General features: G+C 39.6%; 1 protein-coding gene and 1 non-coding gene across 11 annotated transcripts in view; both read right to left on the bottom strand.

The window, feature by feature from the left end:
- Window positions 1–22,730, bottom strand: part of CAB39 (calcium binding protein 39) — a 105,111-nt gene that overhangs the window by 47,549 nt on the left and 34,832 nt on the right. For 9 of the 10 annotated variants that reach the window (XM_015111248.3, XM_077956483.1, XM_077956480.1 and 6 more), the window contains 1 exon segment: window positions 14,463–14,619. The exons of the other annotated variant lie outside the window; for it this stretch is intronic. In XM_015111248.3, coding sequence (XP_014966734.1) covers window positions 14,463–14,576 — 114 coding nt within the window. In that variant the 5' untranslated portion in view covers window positions 14,577–14,619. 10 annotated transcript variants of the gene reach the window in all.
- On the bottom strand, window positions 22,258–22,364 carry LOC114671682 (U6 spliceosomal RNA). The gene has a single exon (XR_003721699.1). It is a non-coding gene; the product is annotated as a U6 spliceosomal RNA (small nuclear RNA).

Here is a 22,730-nt window from a genome sequence, read left to right as displayed (position 1 = left end):
ACATACAACAAATAAAGGAATAAACACTCGAATGTTATATTTATCATTTTGTCTATGTGATCACAAGAAATGAATGGAAAAAGCCCAGGGATATAATGAATAAAGTGGAAAAAGGCATAACTTTACCACGGATTTGGCAGAGCTAGGTGTGAATTCTGTATGTGACTCGAATATAATGAGTCAAAGTAATGAGCCTAGTAAACAACAGCTTTCTTTATCTGGATCACGAGAAACCGGAACCAATTTTATCTCAAAATAAGATGGGGGACTCTACACAAAGACGCTTTGCAAAGTATGGCGGTATATCGATGTAAGGATGTGTCAAAGGTGCAAAGCTTGAATTGCTTCTAGAACACTTAACTAAGTGGTCACCTAGCCCATGCCAATACCTCTCCAGAAACAAAAAACTTGCTATCTTCTAAAAAAGTCAACTTCCACTTGCTGTTTTTCCTAATATCAAGACAAAGTTGGACTTCCTGTTTTATTTCCACTCATGGGTCTGAATTCTACCTCCTGCCAAAATCAGTTCTAATCCTTTCGTTACGTTATATGGTCTCCCAAATACATTTTACTAAGAGCTACTCCGCCCTACAACATTACTCTGCTCAAATCTTCTCCCTAGGCTGCACCTCACATCTTCAGGTCATTCAACTGTTCCTCACGGTAGAGTTTTGAATTTCTTTTTCGGCCTGGTCACCCCTCTCTCAGCACACTGCAGCTTCTCTAACATCCTCAAGTGTGGACTTGCCCACACAGAGTAGAAGATAATCACTGAATTTCAATAGTGTATTTTAAGTATTGCAATCTAGCCTTCCAATGGGCTTTCTGGGTGCTTTATGGTTTCTAAGCCACATCTGCCCCAGTTGGTACATGAACAGTCTTCTCTTATTCACCACTGAGTTATAAATGACATACAATGAACGCCACATATTTAAAGTACCTAATGTAACACACACATATATATATACACACCCACAAAACCATCAAAATAGTGAACATATCCTTCACCATCAAAACCGAAACCACCAAAAGCTTCTTTACGCCCCTTTGTGGTCCCCTCCCTCTACCCCGCCACCATTCCCCTTCGTATCTTTAACAACTCTAAAGCAACCACTGATCTGCTTTCTGTAATTATGGATTAGCTTTGTTTTCTAGAGTTTTGTGCAAATAGAATCATATACTGCATGCTCTTTATAGTCTGGCTTCTTTTGCTCAACATAATCACTTTGAGATTCAACCATGCTGTTGTGTACAGCAATAGTTTTTTTTTTTTTTTTAAATTGCTGAGTAGTATGCTGTTACATGGATGTACTACAATTTGTTTATCCACACATCTGAGCTATTTACAGATAAGGCCGCTATGAACATTTAGGCAAAAGTATTTTCACAAACATACATTTCTTGTTCTCTTGGGTAAATATTTAAATGGCTAGATCATACAGTTGGTTCGAGTTTGGTTTAAAAAGCTGCCAAACTAGGCCAGGTGCGGGGTCTCATGCCTGTAATCCCAGCACTTTGGGAGGCCGAGGCGGGCAGATCACGAGGTCAGGAGATCGAGACCATCCTGGCTAACACGGTGAAACCCCATCTCTACTAAAAAATGCAAAAAATTAGCCAGGTGTGCTGGCAGGAACCTGCAGTCCCAGCTACTTGGGAGGCTGAGGCAGGAGAATGGTGTGAACCAGGGAGGTGGAGCTTACAGTGAGCTGAGATTGCACCACTGCACTCCAGCCTGGGCAACAGAGTGAGACTTTGCCTCCCACCCCCCAATACACACAACCAAACTATTTTCCAAAGTGGTTGTACCATCTTATATTCCCACCAGCAGTTCCAGCTGCTCTGTATCCTCGCCAACATTTGGTATAGTCAATACTTTCCATTTTAGCCACTCTAACAGCTGTGTAGTGGAATCTCCTTATGGTTTTACTACGCAATTTCCTAATGATTAACATCTGTTCAAGGGCTTATTTGACATCTGCCTATCTCCTTTGGTGAAATGCATATATGAATATCTTGCCCACTCTTAACTGGATTGTTTCTTACTGTTAAATGCTGAAAATTCTTCATATATTCTAGATGCAGTCTTTTATCAGATAAATGCTTTGCAGACTTTCTTCCAGTTTGTGGTTTGCCTTTTTCATTCTTCTAACAGTGTCTTCTGAAGAGCAGGTTTTAATTTTTATGAACTCCAATTTATCAACTTTTTAAATGAATTGTGCTTTGGCATAACATCCAAAAATTATTTGCCTAATCCAAGGTCACAAAGATTTTCTTCTGGCAACTTTATAATTTTAGGTCTTACATTTGCCTATGTGATCCATTTTGACTTAATTTTTAAATATGGTATGAGGTCTGAGTCCTATCTCTCTGCCCTACTAAATAGTTTCAGCAACAATTGCTGAAACAACCTTCTTTCTGCACAACTGCATTTATGCCTTTGTCAAAAATTAATGCTCCACATATGTGTAGGTCTATTTCTGCACTCTGCAATCTGTTCCATTAATATCTGTCTATCTATGCACTGACACCACACTGTTTTAACAACTGTAGCTTTTTAAGTCTTGAAATCAGACAGTGTGAGCCCTCCAACATTGTTTTAATTAGTTACTTTGATTACTCCAGGTCTTTTGCACTTCAATTCAAATTTTAGAACAAACTCTTTGATTTAAAAATCCTGCTGGAATTGCACAGAATCTCTAGATACATCTGGAGAGAAGTGACATTTTAACAATACTGGGTTTTCCAACCCATGAACAACATGAATCTCCCGCTTATTTGGGTCAATTTCTCTTAGTATCTTGCAGGTTTCAGTGTACAACTCTTTCACTTTGTCAGATTTATCCCTATTTCATGTTTTTAATGCTATTCTAAAAGGTATTTAGCATTTCATATTTTTTGATGCTATTCTAAATGCTAGTTTTTCTTTTTTTCCATTCTTTTTTCCCAATTACACCTAATACTCTCGAATACAAAGTATTTTTAAATTTCAATTTTGGACTGTTTATTGCTACTATACAGAAATAAAACTGATTTTTGTATATTGACCTTATAACCTGTGACCTGCTAAACTCACTTACTAGTCTACTAGTTTTGTAGATTCCTTCAGTTTTTCTATGTAGATGATCATGTCATTTACAAATTACAAGTTTTACTGCTTTCTTTCCAATCTGAATGCCTTTAATTTAGTTTTGTTGTCTGATTGCATAGGCTCTAGAACCTCCAAGTACAAAGTTGAATAGTTGTGGTGAAAGTAGATATCCCTGTTGTCTTCTTGATCTCAGAGATAACATGATTTAGCCTTTCACCATACGTATAATGCTAGCTGTAGGATTTTTGCAGATGCCCTTTATCAGCTGAGAAAGTTCCCTTCCCCTATTTCTAGTTTGCTGAGATTTTTTTTTTTTTATCAGGAATAGATGCTGGGTTTTTTCCCCTTTTCATCATCCGACATGTACTTTTTCAATATAGTGAATTATATTGATTAACTTTGTAATGTTATACCAGCTCTGCATTCTAGGAATAAACCCCACTTGGTCTATTATTCAATTTGCTAAAACAGAGAAATTCTGCATATATGTTCGTGAGACATATTAGTCTGTGGGTTTTATTTTATTGTAATACCTTTGTCTGATTTGGCGATATTATAATTCTGACCTCATAGAATGAGTTAAGAATGATTTCTCTTAACTTTTCTGGAAAAGTTTACATAGAAATTGTATTATTTCTTCCTTAAACATTTGGTAGAAATCTCTAACGATGCCATCTGGGCCTAGAGTTTTCACTGTGGTAAGGAAGGGTATTAACTATATAGGGCTATCAGGTTATCTATTTTTTCTTGAGTTAGCTTTGGCAATTTGTATCTTTGGAGTTTGTCCATTTCATCTAAGCTGTTGAGTTTAATGGCATGAAGTTTATTCCCTATTAACTTGTACAATCTGTGGTACTGTCACTACAAGAATCTCTCCCTCGATATAATGGGAAGTTGTGTTTTCTTCCGCCTCGTCAGTCTTAGCTAGAGTTTAAACAATTTTATTGATCTTTTAATTTATTTTTCTATTTAACTGATTTGTTTTGATAGCTGTTTCCTTTTTCCTGCTTACTTTGTATTTAATTTGCTCTTCTTTTTCTAATTTTTAGGGTAGAAACTCAGACATTTCTTCTTTTTAAATATATTTTAACATAGATATTTAGTGCTAGAAATTTCCCTGAGTAAAGCTTAGCAGCATCCCACTAATTCTGAGATGTGTTTTTGCTTTTATTCCACTCCAACTACCTTCTTTTTTTTGAGACAGGGTCTCACTCTGTCAGCCAGGCTGGAGTGCAGTGGTGTGATCTCAGTTCACTGCAGCTTCCACCCCCAGGGCTCAAGTGATCCTGCCACCTCAGCCTCCCGAGTAGCTGGGACTACAGGCGCACACTACCATGCCCAGCTTTTATTTTATTTTATTTTTTAGTAGAGACAGGGTTTTGCCATGTTGGCCAGGCTGGTCTCTAACTCCTGAGCTCAAGTGATTTGCCCGCCTCAGTCTCCCAAATTGCTAGGATTACAGGCATGAGCCACCATGTCCAGCCTCAAACTACTTTCTAATATCTTCTTTGATCCATGAGTTATCTAGAAGAATGATATTTAGCTCCTAAATATTTTGGGATTTTCCAAGGATTTTTCTGTTATTCATTTCTAATTTAATTCTATTGCAGTCTTGGAACATCCATTGTATAACTTTATCCTTTAAAATATACTAAGACCTTTTTATTTGACCCAGAATATGGTCTACCTTGGTAGATCTTCCATGTGAACTTCAAAAGAATGTGTAGGTGTGTTCCACAGTTGTTGAGTGTTCTATAAATGTCAATCAGGTCAAGTTGGTTGACAGTATCATTCTAGTCTACCTAGAAAATCCTTGCTGATTTTCTGCTTGCTTGTTTTATCAATTATTGATAGCAGGGTACTGAAATCTCCAACTATTAATTGTGTATTTGACTATTTCTTGCAGTTCTAACAGGTTTTATTTTGCTTTAATTTGAAACTCTGTTATTAAGTGCATAAATGTTTAGAGTTATTGTATCTGTTGGAACATTTCACCCCTACTTTATCATAAAATGACTTTCTTTACCCCGGTAATATTCTTTACTCTGAAGTCCATTTTGTCTGCTATTAGTAGAGCCACTCCAGCTTTCTTTTGATGAGTATTAACAAAGTTCATGTTTTTCCATTCTTCTTTTAACCTGTTTAAGTTGCTAGCTGTACATTTTTTAATAGGCACCATATAGTAGGGATTCTTTCACCCAATCTGACAATTGCTGTTTTTTAAATGGGTTATTCAGACTATTTATATGTAATGTGATTACTGATACAGTATATCTGAGTCTATCATCTTACTACTTGTTTTCTATACCCCAACTGTTATTTAATTCCCTTCATCTTTTTTCTGCCTTCTTCTAAATTAATCAAGCGTTTTTAATGATTCTACTTTCTTTTTGATGCATGGTCTTTTTTTTTTTTTTTTTTTTTTTAACAAAGAGTATAGAGTCATACTTGTATTTATACTGTGTTTTGTCAATTGGTATCAACCATTCCCTCTAACCATTAACGCTTTTTTGGTGCTTAATTCAGTCACCCATAGAATGTGCTCTTCTCCTCCAATTTTTGTCTTTCACAAACTTGGCTAATTAAACCCTTTAATTCTCTTCATGTAAGTTAATCACAATGAATGTCAGCTTACACTTGAGAACTGTTATCTTATAGATCACCAAAACCCTGCCAACAAGCTCACAGTGATTCAATCATTACATCCATTAGGTATGTTTATTTATCTAATTGGGAAAAATGTCCCCGGATCATCCTTAACTACAGGGAACATGATGAATATAAACCTACACGGACAATACCAGGACCACCAGTAAAGATCTCTTGAGAAAGGACATTTATCTTACTACTTCTGTGGGCAGTAGCACTGAAAAATATAATACAGTAGTCGGCCAACATCACAGAATCCAGAGAGAACATATCTAGCTATGGTACTCTCTCCTCAGTCACAATTTCAATATATAAACTGTTATAACAGTCTTAGCAATATTTAACTAATTCAGATAAGATTAAGAATTCAGAAGAGAACAAGATGACTGTGTTTTGTGTTATTAGTAACCCTGTTTTTTATTCCATTTTCAACAAATACAACTATTTGTTGAGCTCTATCTTTGAAAGGCTGACGGTCTAACATGGGGAAAATAGCATGTATCATTAAGTATAGCGCACAGGAAAACAGAGCAAGATAAGGGGGAAGAGGAATGCCATAGGGTAGGGCTGCATTTTAAATAGAGGGCTGGGTGAAAAATGGCACTTGAGCAAAGACTTGAAAAAGATAGGAGGTAAGCCAAATAGAGCACTAGGCAAAGAACCTTCCAGGCAAAGGAAAAAGCCAAATGCAAAGGTCTACAACAGGTGGGAGTATGACTGGAGTGCATGAGGAAAGGAGACCAATGTGGTGAAGAATATTAGGAGACAAGATCACTAAAGGTCATGGGCCTCACTGTTCAGGGCAGGAGTTGGCATTTATTCTTCTGCAAAGGAACAGACAGTAAATATTTTAGGCTTTGCAGGCCATATAAGGTCTCTGCCTCATATACTTTGCTTTTTTAACCAACTCTGTAAATGTAAAAACCATTCTTAGCTCACGAGATTGATAAAAATAGGTCTTACAAGATTTGCCTGCAGAACTAATTTTAGGCCCCTGTAAGGACTTTGACTTTTACTCTAAGGAATATATTATTTGACTAATGTTTTGAAAGAATCACTATGGTCGTAGGGAAACCAAGGGAGACCAGTGAGACAGTGAGCAGGACACTACAGTAATCCAGGGCAGAGAAAAGGACAGCTCAGGGGAAACAAGGAAAATGGGGAGATGGGATTAGATTCTGGACCTTTTTTTTTTCCCCCCCAGATAAAATGGATAGATCTGGGGAGTGAGAAAGTAGTCGTGGGTGACCCCTTAAGATTTTGACCTGAAAAACTGAAAGGACAGTTCTGCTAATGATGAGCGTGAAGAATGTGAGTGGAATAGGTTTTGAAGTATGCATTTTGCTTCAAAACAGAGTAGAACTTGTATTTGTAAAGTTTCAAAATGATTCTGCTGTGATCTGAATAGAATTGCTTTAAGCATGATTTGGGAAGAAATGGCATTTTAGCTATATTCCATATTTACATCTGATAACAGACCAGGTAATTCTTGTACCTGTGAACAAGGTCCTTGAGCTTTCTTCATACAAGTTCAGAGTATTTCCTGATGAAAATGTTCCTGGACATCTTATACCTTTTTTTTTTTTTTTTTTTTTTTTTGCTGCTATAGTGAAAGAGCTACTTTTTTGTAAAATTACATTTTCTAGATATGGTTGGTGATATGATTGGGGTATCTGTCCCCTCCAAATCTCATGCTGAATGAAATGTAACCCCCAGGCCAGGCATGGCAGCTCATACCTGCAATCCCAGCAATTTGGGAGGCCAATTTGGGTGAAGCTTAAACCCAGGAGTTCAAGGCTAGCCTGGGCAACATTGAGACTCAGTCTCTACAAAAAATAGAAAAATATGCCAAACATGGTGGCACATGCTTGTAGTCCCAGCTACTTGGCAGGCTGAGGACTGACTGAGCCCGGGAGGTGGAGGCTGCAGTAAGCTATGATTGTGCCACCACACTCCAGTCTAAGTGACAGAGTGAGACCCTGTCCCAAGAAAACACATAACCCTAGTGCTGGAGGTAGGGCCTGGTGGGAGGTGTTTGGATCATGGAGGTGGATCCCTCATGAATGGCTTGGTGCCCTCCCCATGGTAATGACAGAGTTCTCGCTGTGAGTTCATGCAAGATCTGGTTGTTTTAAAGACTGTAGCACTTCCTAGCCTCTTTCTCTCTCTCCTAATAAACTCTCATCTTCCCATTAATTATCTTGTATTTTGTAAATGTTTATAAATATCTCTACACTAATTTCCCTCTTTATTTGCAATAGGTGTATTCTTTATTTCTAAACCACGTCTTTATGCATTGATTAGAATTTCCACAACAACGCTGAACAAGTCGCAAGCACCTGGGTTTAAAGTCATCAGATTTTCAGTATGACATCAGTTGTTTTTCACTGTTTTCAATTTAGTGATTCAATTTTCACCTTTCCATTGTTTTCAGGTCTTGGTACCCTCTTCGTCATTTGCCTTAGTACCCTCTTCATCATTTGCATTAGTTGCTACTTCCTTTTGAATCCTGATAAGAAAGTGAACTGGAAATTCCAGGGTTTTTCCCTCCTAAGCTATTTCAGCATAAGTAATTTGCATGGATTGCTCTTCAGAAATGCCTCCTTCCTTTGAACTAAAATTTATTTTTAATAAATTCAAATGTTTGTCTTTGTTTTGTTTATCCTAATAGTGCAAAGTCGATTCTTGTTCAATGCTGGTTTAGGGCAGGAGTTCTCAATCTCGGCACTGTTAACATTTTTGGCTGGATAACCCTTTGTTGTGGGGGGCTATTCATTCCATGTTTAGCAGCATCTCTAGCCTGTACTAAGTAGATGCCAGTAGCAGTATTCCCCTAGTGTTACAACTTGTAATGTCTCCTGACATTACAAGAGTCCCCTTCAGGGCAAAATTGCCCCTGGTTGAAAATCACTCATTTAGTCAAGCAGATGATATGGATTCCATCAGCCACTAAACCTGCCTTCTATCATTGAAGACTCATTTTCAATGTCACCTTCTCAACAAGACTTTCCCTACATAACCGACCTAAATTAGGACATTCTCTCTACCTGCAGCCACTCTCAAATACAGTCTTTTAACTATCATAGTACCTTTCAAAGTGCGGACGCCTGACGTCCTCAAGACCCTTTCAAAGGGTCTGTAAGGTCAAGGCTGTTTTCATATAAGACATGAGCTTCCTCCCTCTGTATTGCTATTTATACTGATGGTGCTGACACCTTGGCATGAACCAAGGCAGTGACACCAAACTATAATGGCAGTTATTGCAGTCTTCATCACCGTGCACTCAGTTAAAAAAATGTCAGTCCAGTGGGAGGCTGAGGTGGGTGGATCACCAGGTCAGGAGATTGAGACCATCCTGGCCAACATGGTGAAACCCTGTCTCTACTAAAAATAAAAAATAAAAAAACTAGCTGAATATGGTGGTGCACGCCTGTAATCCCACCTACTTCGGAGGCTGAGGCAGGAGAATCTCTTGAACCCAGGAGGTGGCGGTTGCAGTGAGCCAAGATTGTGCCACGGCACACCAGCCTGGCAACAGAGCGAGACTCCGTCTCAACAAAGAAACAAAAAAAAAGTCCAAGTTAAGAATGCTCATGAAGCAGTAAAAAATTAATTTTATTAAATCTTGACCTTTGAATATACACACAGTATTTTTAACACTTGAGTTAACAAATGGGATGTACATATAAAGTACTTTTGGCTCCTTATAGAATGACTGGTTATCTTAAAGAAAAGTCCTTGTGTGATTATTTCAACTGTAAGTTCAACTAACTGCTTTTGTTATTGGAAGAAAGACAAATTATTCAGACTTGAATTATTTGGCAGATATTTTCTCTAAAATGAATAAAATGAACCCGTCATTTCAAGGAAAACGACGAACTGTTATTTGTTGCCAAATCTGAATTCTGAATAGATCATGAATAAGCTTGACCACATCCCAATATTCAAGACTCTTCTAATGAGATCAGTGGTGTTTTTTTTTTTTTTTTTTTTGGAGACAGAGTCTCGCTTTGTCGCCCAGGCTGGAGTACAGTGGCACGATTTTGGCTCATTACAAGCTCTGCCTCCTGGGTTCACGCCATTCTCCTGCCTCAGCCTCCCAAGTAGCTGGGACTACAGGGGCCCGCCACCACGCCCGGCTGATTTTTTGTATTTTTAGTAGAGACAAGGTTTCACTGTGTGAGCCAAGATGGTCTCAATCTCCTGACGTCGTGATCCGCCCGCCTCAGCCTCCCAAAGTGCTGGGATTACAGGCGTGAGCCACTGCGCCCGGCTAGATCAGTAGTGTTATTTAAAAATGTTAATCTTAATAATAATCTTAATAATCTGTATAATGTGTCAACATCTGGGAGATCTGTATTATGTCAGTGATCCAACACAGATGCTCTTCATTAACTGATGATGGAGCTACACGCAGATATACCCATCAAAAGTTGAAAATACTGTTAAGTCAAAAGTGCATGTACTACACACCCAATTCACAGAACATCACAGCTTAGCATGGCTTACCTGAAATGTGCTTGGAATACAATAGCCTATCATTGGGCAAAGTCCTCTTACACAAAGCCTATTTTATAATAAAGTGTGGAATAGCTCATGTAATTTATTGAATATTGTTATGAAAGTGAAAAAGAGAATGGTTGTATGGGTACTCAAAGTATGGTTTCTACTGAATGTACACCTATTTTGCAACATTGTAAAGTTGAAAAATCTTAAGTGGGGGACCATTTGTACTTTCTTTTTTTTTTTTGAGACAGAGTCTTACTCTGTCACCCAGGCTGGAGTACAGTGACACGATCTTGGCTCCCTGCAACCTCTGCTTCCCCCGTTCAAGCAATTCTTATGCCTCAGCCTCCTGAGCATCTGGGACTATAGAAGCACGCCACCACGCCCGGCTAATTTTTGTATTTTTAGTAGAGAAGGGGTTTCACTATGTTGATTATGCTAGTCTCGAACTCCTGAACTCCAGCGATCCACTCGACTCGGCCTCCCAAAGTGCTGGGATTACAGGCATGAGCCATCATGCCCAGCCACCATTTGTACCTTCTAAATGACCAAAACATGTTATAAAATCATGTACTGGTAAAAGTTTCTTTCAAAGTACCGAGTATAAAAAGTTCATTCATATAGTTTAATGTTCTGTAACCAATCAAGAAACCACCTATTGTGTGGTATTAAATATGTTACAGTATCTGAAAGGCTATTAAAATACTGCTCTTTTTTCTAACTACACAGCTATGAGACCAGGTTTTCTTTTTCTTTTCTTTTTTTGAGACAGAATCTCACCTGTCATCCATGCTGGAGTGCAGCGGCACCATCTCAGCTCACTGCAACCTCTGCCTCCCAGGTTTAAGAAGTTCCTGTGCCTCAGGCTCTTGAGTAGCTGGGACTACAGGCGTGTGCCACCGTGCCCGGCTAATTTTTGTATTTCTAGTAGAGACAAGGTTTTGCCATGTTGGCCAGGCTGGTCTTGAACTCCTGGCCTCAAGTGATCCACCCATCTCGGCCTCCCAGGTGTTAAAGTTACAGGTGTGAGCCACCAAGTCCAACTTTAGGTATACATTTTCTTTATATGCTTAAAGCAAGATAATGTTTGAGCAGTTTGACTACAAACGTAGCTAAGATAATCCAGCTGTTTTCTATTAAGCCAGACACTGAGATTTTAAAAACTTAAAACAATGCTAATACTTCTCACTAAATTTTTTGTTTTGGACAGTATGGTTATTTTTCATAAAAATACATTATTATAACTTATAATGAGCTTATTACTTTTAAATGTATTAATAAATATTTTTAAGTTTTTCAGTTTTAATTTATAATAGCGTAGCATCAATAGATAACACACCTATACTTACACAAATCACTTGGGTCTTCAATAATTTAAGAGTATAAAGGGGGTCCTGAGACCCAAAAGTTTAAGGAATGTCTCTATCATCACATCAGTACATTCGATTGCTTTTGTGGCACTTGCTGCCAACTGAAATTCTTACTCAGTTATGTTTACTTATTTACTGTTCAGCTTTCCTTAATTAGAACGGAAGCTACGAAAGAGCAGAGACCTTGTCCATCTTATCGAGTATTATATCCCCAGTGACTAAAATCTGACCCAGCATTTAGTAAGTGTTCAGTATGATTCTGATGAATAGAACGAATGTAATGAGTAGACAACATATTTAGTCACAGACAAAAGATGAACCATTTTAAATTTATAGGACATACACATTACCCTTTCATCAATTTGCAGTTTTAGGATAAGGATTAAGGAATAGGCACTGAGGGCAGTTCCAGCAGACATGTATCATGTCTACTCTGTGGGGTCTGCTCTCTCCCGACTGCCTCTAGAGCCTAGTCATGGGTAACACCTCTGCTCTCTGCTGGCTGTAGCTGCCTCCAACTTGTGCAAAGCCCGTAGGCTATCAGGACTGCTGAGTGCTTCCTGAAGTTGAAGATGTCCAGCCATGAGAGGGAGGCCAAGTTATGTGCTATTACCCTCTGAGTGAGTAGATGTTAATGTGGTTCAGTCAAAAGTCCCCTCTAACTTCTTGAGGTCACTTTGTTTCTAGTTTCTGGAGCTAAACTTTTCGTATTTTTATATCCCATTGACTGATAAAATGAGAAATGTACTTGAATCCTGTGCTTACAATACCACTTGCCAGCAGGGCACGGTGGTTCACACCTGTAAACCCAGCACTTTGGGAGGCTGAGGTGGGTGGAACACCTGAGATGAGGAGTTCGAGAACCCCGTCTCTACTAAAACTACAAAAATTAGCCAGACATGGTGGCAGGTACCTGTAGTCCCCAGCTACTCTGGAGGCTGAGACAAGAGAATTGCTTGAACCTGGAGGTAGAGGTTGCAGTGAGTTGAGATCGTGCCAATACACTCCAGCCTGGCCGACAGAGTGAGACTCCATCTCAGAAAACAACAACAACAACAAAAACAACAAAAACAAAAAAGAAAAAACAAAAAACAGTATCACTTACCTTACTCAAGGAAGTTATCTTAGAATCTATATTCTCTTATTATAAATTGTTTCAATTAATCTAGTTTCCTAGTTCAAAGGGCATTAGAAACATTGAACAGAATGAGAAAATGAAAGGAAGCTGGGTAAGCTTAAGATCAGCCAGCAGCACATACCAAAAGGTAATAATAAGCAATAAAGGAAAATACAGACAGAACAGAAATGATAACTCATAGGTACCGAAGCTAGGACCATTTAGAGCAGGAATAATTAGTTGTATACTCCTCCAACTCACCTGAAAGCATCCATTCTACACTGCAAGTATAATCCTTATAACAGAAATCCCAAATCAAATAATGATTATGACATTCTATCTAAGAGGTTAGAACAGATACAAGTGATACAACTACTATGCTGCTTAGTTACCCTGAACTAAGGTACCACCTTAGTTCCAGTACCATTGCACTCCAGCCTGGTATTATTAATGGTATGTCATATTTTTTACTGTTAAGTACTTACATGTGAATAAGTGTAAGAAAATGGCTGCTTATTGGTAGCATATAAATTCAGAGTCAGGAATGATGATGATGCCACAGAACCAGAGATTGTGACATTGGTGGCTGAGAGAGCAACATCTGTGCCTTTTGATACTTCAATGTACACAAACTTCATTTAATGCAAATTTTAAATACTGTACAAAATTACCTTCAGTCTATGTATATAAGGTGTATATAAAACATAAATGAATTTCATACTTAGACATGGGTCCCATCCCCAAGATCTCATTATGTACATGCAAATATTCCTTAAAAAAAAAAAAAATCCAAACTCTGAAACACTTCTGATCCCAAGCATTTTGGGTAAGTGACACTAAACCTCTACAATTTACTCAGAGAAACAAAGACCAGATCACGAAGGTCCTGTGTGTTACAAGAAGAATCTACACTGAAGATGTAAAGTAGAGATGATTTTTAGAAGGTGCAGTAAGAAGGCTACTGCTAAAATCACAAAGAGTATGAACATCTTCTTCTAGAAGGAATGGAAGTCAGAATTGATTCATAAACAATTTAGGGAGTTGAACAAGATTTAGTGAACAATTATGTTTTAGGGAAGAGAGGGCAAGACACAAGTGGGATGAAAGCTGGGTTTTGGACTGGGGTGACTGGGTAGCTGGAGGCACTTGGCACGGATACAGTAAATATAGGAAGAAAACCAGGAGGGGTGTGCTCCCAGGAAGATTGTGGGGGAACCACTGATTTCAAGAATCAGGTAACTGTGGCACTTATATCTCTCAAGTTGCCTGCTTGGCCTTCTTTCAAGTGTACTTTACTTCCTTCTGTTCTTGCTCTAAAACTTTTACAAACAAACAAACCAAGCAGATAACTGATAACTATAATTCTAGCACTTTGGGAGGCAGAGGTGGAAAGACCGCTTGAGGCTAGGTGTTTGAGACTAGCCTGGGCAACATAGCTCAACCCTGTCTCTACAAAAGTAATTAGTAATAATAAATAAATAAGAATCAAACACTTCAAGAATGAAATAAACACAATTTAAATAAACTTGAAAACCTGAGAGAACAGTTAGAAATCTATTTGTTAGATGAAGGTACAGAATTTTAGTATGTTGCAACAGCAGGATATGCTGCTTTTCGATGTTATTTTTAAAATCCAAAATAAACCCAAATTAGGACTTACTGATTTCTCACGTAAGGTGTCTTGCATTTGTTAATTAAGAGATTTCAAATATAAATAAAGCCAAATCCATACCTTTTCTGCTTTTTTATCAGAAATGTCTTGCTTTTCCAGAACAGCCATGCTCTCCTTCAGATTCTTCACAATGTCTGCTGGAGATTTGTGAGACTTTCCGAACGGGAACGGCATGACGGCAGCGGGAGGGGCCTCCGCTGCACTCCACCTGTGCTACCTAGAACACAGCACAAGGTTCATGTGAGCAAACACTGGGATCAATGGAAGACAGACTTTCTAAATCCTAATCTGGGAAGAAAACCCGTGTTTAGGAAAGTCATTTTACATAACTTTCAAAATCAGTAGGAACAGGGAAATCCACAAATATATGCAAGAAATGATAATACACAGATGTCTTAGAATTACAGAACACTGTATTTTTCAAAACACTTTGTTTTTCTTTCCTTCAAATCAACTGCTCTCCTAACCACCCAAATGGGGATGAATACACTGCCTGATGCTACTGAGGTAGAGAGCAGCAGCTCCCACTCACAGGGCAACTGTTACTGCCAGGCCTGATGCTGAGCACTAGAATTCATCATTTCATGAAACCCTTTCTAACAATCTCCTGCTCCTGCTTACTGGTGAAATTTAGCAAGGTTGAGAGTCAGGCTCAAGGTACTAAGTGGTCGAACAAGCTCAGATCTGTCTTGATCCAAAGTATCCTTAATCACTACACTGTACATCAAAATGACAGCTATCTATTTTATAGCTGAGGCAACTGAGGCAAAAACTTAGGTAGTGTGTTTAGCCAAACAGCACTACCAACAGCCTACTATCTAGGTCTCTCCAGACGCTCTTTTCCCGGTGTTCATGCTGCTCCTCCTAAGCACCCAGTGGGTTGCCCCGAATATGACACACACTTCCTTGGCATACCCATCCTCTTATTCAGGCAGTCACAGGGTCTCAGAGCTAGAGAGAAGGCTGGATGGGGGAAAAAATCTCCCATTAAATCTTCTAATCCCCTATGTGACAGTTGTCAACATGTATTTGCCTGGATTTGACCATCTCCTATGAAAGAACTCGCTGGATAAAACCCTGGGGATGATGAACTTCTAGAAGTTCTTAATTTGGGGGGTGTAGTAGAAAACAACATTTCAACCACATAAACCACAGTATTACATCATCCAAAAGGAGGACATGAAACTATTCCAAGAAGGCACTACGAAGAAACAAAGTTAACAAGACAAACAATGGAAGTGACTGGGGAACATGTTGGAAGTTAACCATTTTTCAGTAAAAAAAAAAAAAAAACTAGAAGTTAAACTCATAGGCACTAAACAGGTTCGTATCAGACACCAAAAGATGACACTTTTTAGAAAAACCTTATGGATCATTTAGATCAGTGGTTTTCTAAGTTTCAAAATCCTATATTTAACTGCCCAAGGTGCTCCCCACACACACCCAAGTAAGAAAAGGTGGCTCTCAGACACCCCAACCCTACGGTTTTCCTTCTATATAAACACAAAAATACGTCCATTGCATAGTGTAACACTTCTTTTGAGCTTTGCCTAATATTTCATTTGATGAACAAACTTGCGTGCTTTTCCCTTAAGTTTGAAATAGAGTGACTTACATATTTGTTTATAAAGAATGTTTAAAACATGCAAATGAATGCTAATGTCAAGCCTACAACTAAATCATAAACGAGTATGTTATTTCTCAACATGTTCTGATGTGAACTATTCCGACCCATCTCTAACCCCAAATATTGCCTATCTCACCTTCTGTCACCTTGTAAATACTTTTTTGATAAAATTAAAACCACATTTTCATTAACCAAAGAGAAACAGTTTAATGCATGTCCTTTGTCATAGGTTCTTAAATATCCAAGAATTTTTTTTTTTTTTTTGAGAGTCTCGCTGTGTCATCCAGGTTGGAGTACAGTAGCACAATCTTGGCTCACTGTAACCTCCATCTCCCAGGTTCAAGCGATTTTTGGGCTTCAGCGTTAGCCTCCCAAGTAGCTGGGACTATAGGTGTGAGCCACCAACCCAGCTAATTTTTGTATTTTTAGTAGAGATGGGTTTTCACCATGTTGGCTACACTGGTCTCAACTCCTGGCCTCAAGGTATCCACCCACCTTGGCCTCCCAAAGTGCTGGGATTACAGGTGTGAGCCACCATGCCCAGCCATAAAATCCAAAGATGTTTAAGTCCACTTCTAAATAACTTTTCCATGCCTAAAAGTTTGAACTGATGTTAGGGGAGTCACTCTCAACTAGCTGTCATATGATTGCTCTACAAGCTAGACGGGACAAAAAGCCTGGGTCATTCTTTTCCTTTTCCTGGATCATTACTTTTTCCTTTGGGCAGGGGAGTGGGCGTGGGGGGGGGGGGGGCATGCAGGTTGCTTCTCCATAAACAGTGTATCACACTCACAATATGTCCTCTGAAAATATTCTCTTTCCTATCTGTAACTCTGCAAATAATAGCAGTGATGTGGAGGGTGGGAATGTTCAAACGGTATTTGCAGGAAGTGTTACGATGCTATGCAACAGAGATATTTTCAGCTCTGGCTCAACAGTGAAAGATGTGACTTTCCAGGGTAACAGAGGTTTACAAGTCCTACCACACATCAAAAGTTGGTTATAGCAGAAAGAGTACAGCCACCAAAAAGAACACATATATAAAATATTTCTGTGGGGGCAAGGGGAGGCACGACACAATTATTTCTGTTAATTAATATACCAGGCAGCTAAGATTTTACAGAACATATGAACAAGTAAGACTGTATTCTATAGAAATACAGGCCAGGTGAGGTGGCTCGCACCTGTAATCTCAGCACTTTGGGAGTCTGAGGTGGAGGGACTGCTTGAGGTCAGGAGTTCGAGACCAGCCTAGGCAACATAGCGAGACTCTGTCTCTACAAAAAATTTAAAAATTAGCTGGGCATGGTGGTGCATACGTGTGAGCCCAGCCAGCTAACTAGAAGGCTGAGGTTGGAGCATCACTTGAGCCTAAGAGGTGGTGACCGTACCACTGCACTCCAGCCTGAGTGACAGAGTAAGACCCTAACTTAAATTTAAATAAGAAGGAAAAGAAACACAGTAACAACTACCCAAAAGAAGAAGTGACATTCCTCAGTAGGATCCAAATACATTGGTAAATAAATCATTTTTCATGATTTAGTTTTAAAAATACAGTTAAAGGCCGGGCGTGGTGGTTCACACCTGTAATCCTAGCACTTTGGGAGGACGAGGCCAGCAGATCACGATGTCAGGAGTTCAAGACCACCCTGACCAACATAGTGAAACCCCATCTCTACTAAAAATATAAAAATCAGCTGGGCGTGGTGGCGTGCGCCTGTAATCCCAGCTACTCACGAGGCTGAGGCAGGAGAATCGCTTGAACCGGGAGGGGGAGGTTGCAGTGAGTTGAGATCACGCCACTGCACTCCAGCCTGGGTGACAGAGCAAAACTCTATCTCAAAAATAAATAATAAATAAATAAATAATACAGTTAAAAACTATCCTCTTTAAAGTATGAGTGTAATAATTCTCAAAAATCATGTATGTCCTTAGGCTCATCAACTCTTAATATAATTACCCAAGATTTTGGTAGGCAAAAAACAGGAAATAACACTCCCCAAAACTTCTGCATTACAGAATTTGTTTCTTATGTTCAGGTTTGCTAAGTATCAAGCTTAATTATCTTACACAGTCATGTAGCTGCCTGATAAGGTTTCAGTCAATGACTGACTGCATTACATGACAGTGGTCCCATAAGATTACAATGGAGCTGAAAAGTTCCTATCACTTAGTGCTTTGTGCTACAAATACCTACTGTATTCAACACAGTAACATGCTGTACAGGTTTACAGCCTAGGAGCAACAGGCTATATCACATAGATTACTAGGTAGTTGACTATACCATCTAGGTTTATGTAAGTACTGTACACTCTATGACATTTGCACAACGACGAAACTGCCTGATGCATTTCTCAGAATCCATCCCAGTTGTTAAGTAACACAGGAGTTAATTCCTTCACAGGCTCGTGTGTGACCTTCAGACAATGCTCAAGTGATAGCAAAGGCACCTTTAAGAGTGGACTCCAGTTGGTACTGCTTTATCCCGGGGGGGACGCTGCCTTCCAAAGGGGCCTGGTCCACCATCAAGCCATTTGGAGCGTTCTGTGACCTTGAAGGATGTGAAGCACATGGGCACATGTCTTGAGTTTTGAAACTGACAATCCCTAGAGTATGGAGATGCCCAAGTTGGAAGTAGCAATGGTTCGAGAAGGGTCCCAGCAGTTTAAAGATACATTTCACCATAACAATCCACCTACCTTTCTCATCTCCCCTTTATCATCAGTAATATTTCCTTTAATACATATTTGGAGGAATTTAAGGGAATAACACGAATCCACTGGTTAAGATCTTCAATAATTTTTCACTGCCCTTAGAATAAAATCCAAATTCCATGACAAAAAACCCAAAAGCAAATGTAATAAAAGCAAAGATAAATAGCTGGAGCTTAAAGTGCTTTTGCATGGCAAAAGAACAGTTAGCAGAGTAAATAGACAACCCAGAGTGGGAGAAAATCTTCACAATATACATCTGACAAAGGACTAATACCCAGAATCTACAACAAACTCAAACAAATCAGTAAGAAAAAAATAAACAATCCCATCAAAAAGTGGGCTAAGGACATAAATAGACAATTCTCAAAAGAAGATATACAAATGGCCAATGAACACACAAAAAAATGCTCAGCATCACTAATGATAAGGAAATGCAAACCAAAACCACAATACAATATCACCTCACTCCTGCAAGAATGGCCATAATCAAAAAATCAATAAACAAATACATGTTGGCATGGATGTGGTAATCAGAGAACACCTCTACACTCCTGGTGGGAATGTAAACTAGTACAGCCACTATGGAAAACAATGTGGAGATTCCTTAAAGAACTAAAAGTAGAACTACCACTTAATCCAGCAATCCCACTATTGGGCATCTACCCAGAGGAAAATCATGGAACCAATCCAAATGCCCATCAATCAACGAGTGGATAAAGAAACTGTGGGGTGTGTGTGTGTATGTGTATGCGTATATATATATGATGGACTACTAAGCCATAAACAGGAATGAATTAACAGCATTTGCAGCAATCTAGATGAGACTGGAGACTATTATTCTAAGTGAAGTAACTCAAGAATGGAAAACCAAACATGTTCTCACTGATATGTGGGAGCTAAGCTTTGACAACACAAAGGCATTAGGAATGATACAATGGACTTTGGGGACTTGTGGGGAAGGGGGTGAGGGATAGAAGACTATGAACAGGCCGGATGCGGCGGCTCACGCCTGTAATCCCACCATTTTGGAGGCCAAGGCAGGTGGATCACCTGAGGTCAGGAGTTTGAGACCAGCCTGGCCAACATGGCAAAACCCCGTCTCTACTAAAAATACAAAACTTAGCCGGGCATGGTGGCGCGTGCCTGTAATCCCAGCTACTAGGGGGACTGAGGCAGGAGGATTGCTTGAACCTGGGAGGCATAGGTTGCAGTGAGCTGAAATCATGCCACTGCACTCCAGCCTGAGCAACAGAGTGAGAAGGAGGAGGAGGGGAAGGAGAAGGAGGGGAAGGAGAAGGAGGGGAAAGCGAAGGAGGAGGAGGGGAAGGAGGACGAGGGGGAGGGGAAGGAGGAGGGGGAGGAGGAGGGGGAGGGGAAAGGGAAGGAAGAGGGAAAGGGGAAGAAGGAGGGAAAGGGGAAGAAGGAGGGAAAGGGGAAGAAGAGGAAAGGGAAAAGGAAGAGGAAGAAGAGGAGGAAGAAGACGATGACTACAAATATGGTACAGTCTATACTGCTTGGATGATGGCTGCACCAAAACCTCACAAACCACTTATGTAACCAAATACTACCTGTATCCCAATAACCTATGGGAAAAAAATTTAAAAATAAATAAAATCCAAATTCCTTACCACGGCCCTCTAGGTTTTACCTATCTGCAACTCACAGCACAGCCTCTAGCCTTGATCCTAGAGGTCCAGACACACTGAAGTCCTTTCTGCTCCCCAAACTACTTCTAAGCCAGAGTACCAAATTTGCAAATATAGTAAAATTGCAATTTTAAAATTTAGATGGTTGGTGGGTGTGTGGGTTTTCATTGTTAGTTAACTTTTCTGTATGTTCTATGTTTTTCTTAACATTGCTTTAAAACAGCCTTAACTATGTTTTGGACATAACTGAAGTTCATGAAGAAAATGAACAGAAACAGATTTTTAATTAAAAAATTCATTTGGCTTTCAAATACAATTCTCTTGTCCATTAAATTTTTTTTTGAGATGGAGTCTTGCTCTGTTGCCCAGGATGGAGTGCAGCTGCCCAGGATGGAGTGCAGTGGCGCAATCTCGGCTCACTATAACTTTCACCTACTGGGTTCAAGCAATTCTGCCTCAGTCTCCCCAGTAGCTGGGACAAGAGGCTCGTGCCACCACGCCTGGCTAATTTTTGTATTTAGTAGAGACGGGTTTTCACCATGTTGGCCGGGCTGGTCTAGAACTCCTGATGTCGTGATACACCCACCTCGGCCTCCCAAAGTGCTGGGATTACAGGCGTGAGCCACCGCGCCCGGCCAAAAAATGGTTTATAATAAACCTCAGCAGGATTCTGTGGGCTAAGCCAAAATTATTAATGTGACTGGGACAAAGCCGGACACTGACAGGATTCTAAAGTGGGCTGTGGCAATCCATACCTACTATGGGGATAGGCTTCCTTCTGATGGTAACTATTGGTATATGCTTGAATCCCAAAGTGGTGGTGTCGGGGACTGTTAACATATTACTTTCATATAAAATGAACACTTACGACACTGCAAGCTGAATCCGCATGGACATTTAGCTTCCCCCTTTCGCATTCATGCACTGCTCTCCGCTAATTGTTTTCTTCTCTCTCCCGATGCCCTTTCCTTTCCTGCATCCATCCATCCATCCATCCATTTATTTATTTTCCTTTCTGCATTTAATTCAATGACTCATCTCTACTCCAATATTGTTGTCCTTTAAGGTTCCACTCTTGGCTGTCACCTTACCCTATATTCTCTCTGGGTGATCTCATCTATGGTTTCAACAATCTGAAATCCATTTCCGACCAGACCAATGGCCTACCTTTCCAACTGCTGCTCCTTATAGATGTCCTCCAAATCTCATCTAAGTCCTTCTTCTTTTTCAATGTTCCCCTTCAGAGTGAATGGATCCACTGTTCACCCCATCACTAAACTTGGTTGTCATAGCAAACTCTACTCAACTCTTCCATGTATATTCAGTTCATGATTTCAGTCAATTCTGTTTTCTAAATCTATCTTTACAGACACCAAGGGTAGACTCTCGCCATTCTCCACAAAGGCCAGGAGTTGTCAATAGGGTCAGTATCACCTCTAGGGGATACTGTGGTCTGAATATACCTCAAAATTCATGGGTTGGAAATTTAATTCCCAATGCAAGTGTTGGCAAGTGGAAACTAATGGGAGGTGTTTAGGTCATGAGGACTCTGCCCTCCTGTCACTATAACAAAGGCTTACAGGAGTGGATTGCTCTCTTCTGTCATTGTGAAGACATGGCACTTGTCCCTATTTTGACCTTTTGCCTTTCGTCATGTAAGATGCAGCCCTCCTCAGACTCCAAATGCCAGCACCTTGATCTTGGACTTAGCCTTCAGAACTGTGAGAAATAAATTTCTGTTCTTTACAAATTACCCAGACTCGTGTATTTTGTTACAGCAGCACAAATGGACTAAGACAGAGATGTTGCAGGAGATCTGGTTGTCCGTGCTTGGGACATTTACTGACCATTGAAATTTTTTTTTTTTTGTAAATATGTAACGTTTCACAAGTTTGTGTGTCATCCTTGTGCAGGGGCCATGCTAATCTTCTCTGTATCGTTCCAATTTTAGGGTATGTGCCACCAAAGCGAGCACTGAAATCACTTTTAAAAAGGCATTGCTTTTTAAAAGCACATAAGCAAATCCTTCTGCTAGTTTCCATATCCTTTGAGGTTGGGGGTGTGTGTGGGGGGGTCAGAATATGAAAGTCTTTCCATCTACTCCTGCATCTCAGTCCATCACAGAGAGTTAAAATTCTAGCTTTTAGAAAACAGTTATACTGCTCATTATGCAAAATTCAAACATTACAGGATTACATAAGGTAGAAAGTGAAAGTCACCTGAAAAGCCTGTAAGAGACAGTCATTATTAGTAGTTTGATATATATTCTCCTTTTTATTATTTGCTTTGTATTTGTGGAGGTTTTTGGTACCGAAGTCTACTCTCTTTTCCAAAACAGATG

Source organism: Macaca mulatta, chromosome 12 (genome assembly GCF_049350105.2).
Source record: "Macaca mulatta isolate MMU2019108-1 chromosome 12, T2T-MMU8v2.0, whole genome shotgun sequence".
Taxonomy (NCBI): domain Eukaryota; kingdom Metazoa; phylum Chordata; class Mammalia; order Primates; family Cercopithecidae; genus Macaca; species Macaca mulatta.
Note: the sequence above shows the minus strand (reverse complement) of the source record. Positions and strands in the feature narration are given on the sequence as shown.